Source organism: Bidens hawaiensis, unplaced genomic scaffold (assembly GCF_021521415.1).
Source record: "Bidens hawaiensis isolate Kalapana, Puna unplaced genomic scaffold, B.hawaiensis_p1.1 tig00031123_1, whole genome shotgun sequence".
NCBI lineage: Eukaryota > Viridiplantae > Streptophyta > Magnoliopsida > Asterales > Asteraceae > Bidens > Bidens hawaiensis.
The window spans coordinates 96,565-106,514 of record NW_027495221.1 but is presented as its reverse complement, the minus strand read 5'-3'; the positions used below and the strand labels follow the sequence as shown (position 1 = coordinate 106,514).

The following is a 9,950-nucleotide window of genomic DNA, read 5'->3' as shown; positions in this document are numbered from 1 at the left end:
GAATTATGATTACCAAAATTATAAAAGTAACTAATTATTTATTTAAGTTTGTTTTTGTACGTGGTTTGGTAATTTTAATCAGTTCACTTGAAAATGGGGAAATTTTAACCCTTTTCTTCACTGTAGTTTCATTTTTAACCATTATCTTCCCAGGCACTAGCTCTGTTGGATTTTTCTGTTAGTTATCATGAAATGACCAAAGTACCCTTTCTATTAAAAAACATTATAATAATAATAATAATAATAATAATAATAATAATAATAAAATGATAAAAAAAATAAAATAACTCAAATTGATTCCTAACCATCAAAACACCAAAGCTCTCTCCTCTCTCATAATTACCACAGTGATGAAAAGGGTTACAAGTTCTCAGCTTTGCACTGAACTGGTTAAAATGGCCAATCCACAAGGACGAAAAAAGAACTCAACTCTAATTTCTTTACAATAAAATGATTTGGGATATTTTAAGCTTTTGGGTACACATTATGTGACTTTAATTCATTTCACTTTTAGCTGATTTTGTAAGTTTGACCCGTTATCAATAAAATAAAAGTCGAATGGACCCATTTCCTTGTAACTTATGAACTTGACACCTATAGTTTTTACATATATTTGTTTATATCTCAGAATGTAATTGTTGTTTTCTTTGACTCGTGATTTCGAAGTGTATTCTCTGAAAACGTGGGTCGTCTGAAGTCATCGATAGCTCTCACATCTCTATCATCAGATATTTCTCCCCTTCTAGCCTTTTTCTCAAGTGAAATGGGAATGGTTGTGCTTTCGGTCCTGTTACTTCATTTTGCAGGTTTTTTTGTGGGGTAAGTTTTTTATTTATTTATCTTTTTAACACTCAGAGGTTGTTTGGTTCACTTTGTTATAAAGAAAAGTAATATTCAAAGGTAATAGTAATATAATAATAATAGTAATAACAATAATAACATTAATTATTATTCTTTATCTGGATGAATAAAATGTGTTCCTGCAGGTATATAGCAGCAACTCTAGCTGGATTTAAAGAGCCACAACGCCGAGCCGTATCCATTGAGGTAATAATACTTTTGAGGTTCCACAAGTCAACCCAATCCACAGCCCATTTTTCATTCGTTATAAAAAGAAGCAACTCTCGATTACATGTTTTATCCGTTTTCCAATTTTGACCCATTTCATTGTTCGTTATAGTTATCACTTATCAGTAGTTTAATATTAAAAATTCAGTGTGTTTACATGGTACCAAAGCTAAGGCTTGCTTTATGTACATACTAAATAGTAGAGGGATTGGGATTGTAATAGCTGAATAGTTTAGGGTCTATTATGTGACATTAGGTTAGCCTGATTGTACTTAAACAATCAAATCAGTAAGAATGAACTATCGATGAATTTGAGAATATCTCCTCCTCTTTATCGATCTTTTCTTGATTATCGATTGTATCGTAACATTTTATATCCAGGCTTTTCTTTGTTTCTCTCCTGGACTAAGGGTGTAAACGAGTCAAAGTTAATCGAGACCGATTCGCTAAAAGCTTGAATTGAGCCGAGCTTAAATGAGCTCGAGCTATAAGTTTGTTTAAAAAACAAGCTCCAGTACAGGATTCAGTTATCGAGCTCGAGTAGACTTGATAAGTTTCATCTATTATATTAAAATATATATTTACAAAATAGTTATTACTATATTTAAAATTATGATATAGATAACTTAAAAATATATATTTTATGTTATATATAAACATTATAATCAAAATGTTTATCATTTTATTACTAAAATAGTTGATATTTATAATAACTAGCCGAGCTCGAAACGAACCGATTTTGAGATCGAGCTCTCGTAAGTTAAACGAGCCTAGCTCAAGCTTAGCGAACTCGACACGCCTCGTTTACACCCTTATCCAGGACTGCCGCGACCACCATCTCTTTTCCAATTTGACTCGTTGACTAATTTGAGGTGACCCAAACTAACCCATACACAATTTATTTTTGCCCAAATCAACCGATTTTTTAAAGAATGACTCACAACACAATTGCCACCCATAAAGATGATGAATGATATTCTAGTTCCGTTCAAGATGCAACATGATAAATCATGCTCCAAGTCAACAAATCATTTCCTTATTTCTAAACAGATGTACTTTTTGCTACTTATTTTGACATGTACGTTATTGTTATCCAATCTGCTTGTTTGCCTCATCCATGCGGAAATAACAAACCAAACTTTTATAGTTCGTTGCTGATAGGATAAAGTTTTGTTGCAGGTTGGAATGCAGAATTCATCATTGGGTGTGGTTTTAGCAGCATCACATTTCAGCTCAGCCATGGTTTCATTACCACCTGCGGTTTCGGCTGTGATAATGAACATAATGGGTAGCACATTGGGCTTCTTTTGGAGAGGTGTTGATCCTTCTGATTCCTCCAAACATTGACCATGGAGGTTTTGTGTCATTTTCATCCTTGCATCTTTTTGAGTGTATGAGTGGGATATTACTGAGTTGAGTACGTTGTGTTCGTTTGTCTAAGGTTGTTTAGGTAATAAAAGCCTTAAGAAGAATTTGTATGTATGTATGTATGTATTTCCTGGTTTATTTTTATGACACCTTTGAGGTCACAATATTTAATTAAATCTTGTACTACACTTTGCGTTTAAAATAATTAAATATCCAATTTTATTTATTGTTGTTGGGTCAAGAGTTTGACCCAAATGAGGAGATTTGACCTAAATGAAGAATATTGAAGATTGGAATCTTCTCAACCTCCTCAGAAACTGCTAAGTATTGAACTCGGGTACACCTTGGACCTTCAAGTAAGCTTCTACTTAGCCGAGTACGAGATTTTGCCTCCCGGGCAAGGTTTACTTCAAGTAGTCTTCTTTAGTGGATATCCGAGCAAGGTATGCTTTTTAGTGTTTTCCCGAGTAAGGTTCATTAATTTGGCATATCCGAGCAAGGTTCACTTTGTCAAGCAGGATTGTTCTTCAAGACCAAGTATTTTACTCTTCCGAGTAAGGTTTGGTTAACCAAGTCCAAGAAACCAAGTATTTGGAAGACCGGGCAAGGTATTCTTTAATAATTGTGGTCCAAGTATACTTGATGAGTTGATGGAATATCTCTAAGTTATATCGAGTAAGGTTCTGCTCAAGCAAGGTATGTACTTCCGAGTACGCCTTATCAATAAGTTATTCAACTGACAATGAGCCGAACAGGATCATAGAAGAACAAGGTTGCTCGTAAGGATTTGTCGAGCAAAGTTTGATAAGTCCAAGAAGATTGAAGTCTACTCGGTGAATATTTTACTTGGTAAAATATTCTTTAAGTAAAGTCTACCCGGAAACTGATTCCGATTACACTTCTATGTTTACCAAGTCTGAAGGAAGGCCGAGTACACTGCGTACTCGGAGACTGAAGTTTAATGAAAAGCCTACCCGGAAGACTTGTTTTACACTTAGTATAATTTTTGAATATGTAAATTGAATATGTACTATCGGATAGGGTTTTTAGAAGGAATGACAGCTGTCCTAGGTTGGCAGGCCTATAAATAGAATAATTAGGGCACGCCGCAAAGGACACGAGAGACCGAGAGGATAAGACCGACACATTAATTAAGAGAATATTGTGTGTGTGACGGATGTCCTAGGATTCCTCCTAAACCCTAATCGATTATCCTTTTGTATGATTAACGTTATATAAATGGAAATCTTTTGAGTAAATCCTTCGTGTCTTCGTATTTTTTGAATATTCACTGCAACCGTATGTTTGTTATTGATTCCGCCTTTAACAAACGGTCATCTTTCTAAACATAGTAACCCGTCATTAACTCGCTTGTCAACACGATTAATTTTGTGTGAGTTATGACATGATTGATTAAGATCCGATCCGAAACGACCTGACAAGTGGTATCAGAGCTTGTTGCTGCTATTTTTAGAAAGATTGTTGCTGATTAAGTTTTGAAGAAGAATGACGTAAGCAGAGCACTGTTCGATTGATTTGTGACGTCAGAAGCTCTGTTCTTCATTTTTCTTCCAGATCTACAAGTTTTAGGTGTTTTCTTTTCCTTATTTCACTTAAAGCTTTGATTTTTATTGTTGAATCTTGTTCTATTCATATCAGACACCTCAGATCTAAGAATTTATTCTCAGATCTGATTGTTTTAATCTACTTTTGATAAGATCTTAACTTTTATTTTAAGAAAATGTCCGGATATGAGGAACAAGAGGTGTCTACTAATAAGATACCTAGATTGTATGGTCAAGAGAACTCTACCAAGTGGAAAGTGCTTTTTGAGGCTGCTGCTTGTTATAATGATGTGGATATGTGGAATTCTATCAAGAATGGACCACAAGCTGCTGTTGAAGAATGTGCTAATGCAAATGCTATTGCTGCCGTTAGAGAGAGAATGAGAAAGGTTGATGACAGGGCATTGGCTATGCTCAAACTTGGTCTGTCTTGGGAAATCCTCACAAATGTTGCACATCATCAAAGTGCTAAGGCAATGTATGATGCAATCCTTGAGATGTATGAAGGGAACACTGAATTGAAGAACATTAAGAAGCAAAGACTGAAGCAACAGTTAGAAAGATTCAAGTATAGAGATGGTGAAAGGTTGAAGTCAATACTAGAACGTTTTCTGAGTATTGTGAATGAGTTGAGAACAACTGACTATGTAATGACTGACTTTGATTTAAATACAAAGTTGCTCAACTCAATGCCAAAAGAATGGTATACTGCTTGCAAATTCATCATTCAAAAGCAAAATTTCAATGAATTGAAATTGGATGATGTAGTATGTTTTCTTCAAGCTGCTGAACTTGAAATGATTGAGAATGAAATGATCAAGGAAGATAAACCAAGTTTCAATGTGTCAAATGCTTTAATTGCTCCTATGGGGAATCTTACAACAAAGAATCAACAACAAATTCCCATCATTGAAGAACCAAGTGATCACAACAATGAGACTGCTAGGTCATTCATTGGAGGTGGTTCAAGTAGTCAAGGTGGTCAACAGAGGTTTAATGTTCAATTGATTGATGATGATTCAGCCTCTGTGGGAAATGGAAATGCTCAAAGTGCTGGTGCAGGGCATGTTCAAGGGAATGATGCACAAGCCCTAATGTCTATGTTCACTGAGTCCTACAATGCATTTGTGGCCAAAAACATGATTCACACAAGTGTAGTGCAGGATGATTTGGAACAAATAGATGCTGATGACCTTGAAGACATGGATCTCAAATGGCAAGCTGCAATGTTGGCATTAAGAAGCAAGAGACTGTACAACAGAACTGGTAGATCACTAGTTTCTGGTCCAAATGAGAGAATAGGATTTGATAAGTCCAAGGCTATCTGCTACAACTGTCAACAGCCTGGACACTTTGCAAGAGAGTGCAATTTGCCAAGGAACTTTCAAGTCAATCAGTTCCAATAGCCTAGAAACCAACAACAATACCAGCAGAATATGCATAGAAACAACAACCAGTAGAACTTCAACAATAACCAAGGATTCAATCCCAACAACAACAACTTCCATCCAAATAACTTCAATCCCAATTTTAATAACCACTATCAGCCTCAGATGAACAACCAGCAGGGCATGAATCAGAATCAAGTATATCAAATGAACAACAATCAGAATCAAGCTGTTCAAATCCCTGCAATCCACAACATCCAGCAAACCAAAATCAACCAAGAAATCAAGGCAATTTGGCAGTAACTACTCAGCATGAGGGAAGCTTTGACTGGAGTAACCATGAGGAAGATATAGCAGATGATATCAGAAGAGCTAATGTGGCATTCATGGCCATAGACTCTGCATCTTCATCTAAGGTACATTCTGATCCTAATGCTGATTTACCTAAACTTGTCAATGAATTAAAAGAAAAGATTGGTAAACTGGAAAGTGAGTGTTTTAAGAAGCAAAGCATTATCAATGCTTATGAGGCAAGTGAGATTGTTAGTGAGGAAAGAATGAAAAGTTTGGAAGAGGATTGTATGAATAGCTATAGAGCTCAGACAAGATTCACAACAGAAATTAGTGGGTTGAAGAAGATGGTGATTGATGAAAAGGTGCTGAATACAAAGCTGCAAACTGAAAATGAATTCCTAAAGAACTTAGTTTCAACTGGAAACATTTGTGGAATTCTGAATAAAGTAAAAGAAGATGAAAAGTACAAGGCTGTTCCACCACCATTCAACAACAACTTTATGCCTAAAGTTGACAAAGAGAAGAGAAGTGCTTATCTACAACAATTCAAAGATGTGTTTCAAGACAAAGAAGATGTTGCAGATTTGTACAAGAATGTTGAGGTGAGTGAAGATGGTGAATTTGTTATGAAGAAAGAAATGAAAGAGGAAAAGTCAATTGGAGTTCAAGTCTCTGAAGATGACCTTGATTCAGATGAGTTGGATCAAGATGATCTGAGTGATTTGAGTGATCAAATTACTGAAAAAGAAATTCAAGCTGCTGAAAAAGGAAGAAAATATAGAAAGCCTGAATCTGTTGATCAACTTCCAAAGTATCCTCCAGTTACACATAAAATGAAAAGAATGAATGAGCAAATGAAAAGAGAACATGTTTCTTTTGACATTGGTGAAAAGAAGAATGTGTGTTACAATGCTGTCAGACCTCCAAGCAAAAAGTTTTTGGAAAAATTAGAAAAGAACAAGAAAAAGAAGGTAAATAAGGAAGAAATGGATATAGAATATATTACTCCTATTTATCCTATCGTTTCAAGTGTTGAAGACTTTGATGTGGGTGAGGTAGAAACTGTTGAGGAATATGAAAGAAGGAAGTCAAGATATAGAGAGAATGAAGATGATCAACCACTGAACTTGAAAAAGGTTGTCTTTGTTAAAGGGAATGTGGAAAGAAGTGATATTAGAATGGCTGAGTTTGTACCATTCTCAATTGATTTTGACAATCTGAAAAACAAAAAGACAATTGGTGTAAGAGAGCCCAAACCAAGTGAAAGATTCAGGAGACCAAAAGAACATGAGATGTTCAAAAGAAAGGTGTGGTGTAGAAAGTGTGATGAATGTGGACACCATACTGATTCATGTAATGAGAGACTCAAGTTTCAGCTATTTCATGTCCCAAATGGAACAAAGTTTGGTCAAGATTTTGTTTTGTACAAAGAGAAGTATGCCTGGTATTTGGGAAAGGGAAATGTGAATAGAATAGAGACAAGAGTTGAAGTGAAGGCTGAGACAAAGAAGAAGATGCATATGACTGAAAATGTGAGAAGAAGTAAATCACCTCAGAAGCAAAAGCAGGTGATAAGGGAAAACCAGTCATTGAAATTTACCAAAAATACTCATTCAGTCAAGTCTGATGAGTCACAAGAATCATCAGGCAGTGAGAAATCAAAAAGAAAAACTGTATATCAAAGAAAGAAACAAGCTATACTCACTGGTGATGAAAAGTTCTTGTTAAAACATGGATATGAACCACAAGGTTTCACATGGAAACCTAAAACTGAAGCTAAAATTGAAGTTGTGACTGATGTAAGAGACTTCTCAGAATCTAAGGACTATGTCTTACAAGAAAAGAGAACTGCCTCAGTTGAGCTTGACAATTCAGCTTCACTTGTCAAGACACCAAGAGAGTGTGGTTATGAAACTGACCATTCAGACAACTTGGAGATCACTCATGAAGATCCTGAACCTACTACACTCACTTCCCAAGCTGCCACTGAAATTGACACTGATAAGCTGCAAGTTGAAGAAGCTTGCATCTCATCACTGAACTAATCAAATTTCTCTTTGTGCAGGAACAGGCCACTCCATTGAATGATATATGGTATATGGATAGTGGTTGTTCTAGGCACATGACTTGTGACAAGAGGTCACTTGTGAATTATGTAGAGAAGTATGAGGGTCCAGTTGCCTTTGGGAGTGATGAAAATGGAGGAAAGATTGTGGGTAAAGGATATTGACAAATGGGAAGGTGTCTTTTGACAATGTCTTTCATGTTGAGGGACTACAATACAATTTGTTGAGTATATCTCAAATGTGTGATAAGGGTTACAAAGTCAGTTTTGATGATTCTCATTGTTTCATCTTAAAACCTGAGTTTGTGATCCCACCTGAAATGATTATGATGATGGCACAAAGAAATGGCAACTTGTATGAGTTGAATATGAAAGATGCTATTTAAGAGGTGGTGCATGTTTTGTTTCCAAAGCCACTGAAAATGAATCTAAATTGTGGCATAGGAAGTTGTGTCATGTGAACTTAAAGAATATGAATAGACTGGTCAAGGGTGAACATGTGATTGGTTTACCTACAAGATAATTTAAGTCAGATGATCATTGTGACTCATGTCAGAAGGGAAAACAACACAAGTCTACTCATAAGACAAAGCTCATCAACTCAATTGAACAACCACTTGAGTTACTTCACATGGATCTTTTTGGTCCTGTGAGTGTACCAAGTATTGGAAAGAAAAGATACTGTTTGGTGATCATTGATGACTATTCAAGATATACTTGGGTTTATTTCCTAAGTACCAAAGATGAGACTGCTGAGTTGATTAAGGGTTGTGTCACAATGATTGAAAACAAGCTGAATAAGAAAGTGAAGATGCTGAGAAGTGACAATGGTACTGAGTTCAAGAATGGAGTTATGGAAGAATTTTGTGCTATGAAAGGAATACTGCAACAATTTTCAGCTCCAAGAACTCCTGAACAAAATGGTGTTGCAGAAAGGAGAAACAGAACACTAATAGAAGCTGCAAGAACCATGTTGGCTGATGCTAACTTACCTGTCACATTCTGGGCTGAAGCAATCAACACTGCTTGTTATGTTCAGAACAGAGTGCTTGTGAACAAAAGGCATGATAAAACTCCATATGAGATTTTCAACAATAGAAAGCCTTACATCAAGTTCTTCAAGCCTTTGGCTGCAAATGTTTCTTATTGAACACTAGAGACTATTTGAACAAGTTTCAAACTAAGTCACTAGACTGTTTCTTTGTTGGATATTCTACTCACTCAAAGGCTTACAGAGTTTATGTGAAAGATCACATGAGTGTGATAGAGTCATCTGACATTATTTTTAATGAGAATCAATTCAATACAGTCAGTGGTGCAACATGGCTGTTTGATCATGAAAAGTTAATAAAGTCATTCAAGATTTATTCTGAAGACTTTGATGAAACATTCTACAAGACCAGTGTACTTGAAGAAAATAAGAAGAAAGAACTGGACTTGGAAGAATTGTGGAAGAAGGTTGCTAGAACAGAAAAAGAGTACACTTTTGTGAATAGCTCCTCAAAGAATGACATTGAACAAGATCAGGAAATGACAAGTCAAGATAGTACTGATGTACAAAATGATCATGTTCATAATGGGAGTGACACAGGCAACAAAACAAATGATGAAGAAGCTGCAACAACAGCAAGATTTCAAGACTTATTTCAAAGTTTGAATCTGGGAAACAATGGTGCATCCACTTCAAGACAACACAATGATGAAACACCAGTGTTTCATGATGCAGAAGCTGATTTGATCATTGAAGAACCTGAAATCAATGAAAGAAATCTTGACACAAATTTGTCTACAAATATGATAATACAAACTCCTACTGTTGAAAAGAATCATCCTGCTGGAAATATCATTGGTGACCTGCATGAAAGAGTAACAAGGAGTCATTCTGAGATAGCTAACATCTGTTTGTACTCTTGCGTTCTATCCCAATTAGAACCAAAGAATATTGCTCAAGCTTTAAAAGACAATAGTTGGGTAGAGGCAATGCAAGAGGAATTGGCCCAGTTTAGAGATTTACATGTATGGGATCTTGTAGACAAGCCACATGACAGATATGCAATAGGAACCAAATGGGTGTTCAGAAACAAAAAGGATGAAAGGGGTTTGGTGATTAAGAACAAAGCTAGACTTGTAGCACTGGGATGTCTTCAAGAGGAAGGGATAGACTTTGAGGAAGTGTTTGCACCAGTTGCAAGACTGGAAGCC

At 35.8% G+C, this 9,950-nt stretch overlaps 1 protein-coding gene across 1 annotated transcript; it reads left to right on the top strand.

Annotated features, from left to right (window-relative positions):
* Nucleotides 1–308: 308 nt before the first annotated feature.
* On the top strand, nt 309–2,523 carry LOC143581637 (putative sodium/metabolite cotransporter BASS1, chloroplastic). Its single transcript, XM_077064382.1, has 3 exons — nt 309–819; nt 987–1,047; nt 2,248–2,523. Exons 1-3 carry the CDS (start codon nt 764–766, stop codon nt 2,413–2,415), a joined length of 285 nt encoding a protein of 94 aa, XP_076920497.1. The 5' UTR covers nt 309–763; the 3' UTR covers nt 2,416–2,523.
* The last annotated feature ends 7,427 nt before the right edge of the window (nt 2,524–9,950 follow it).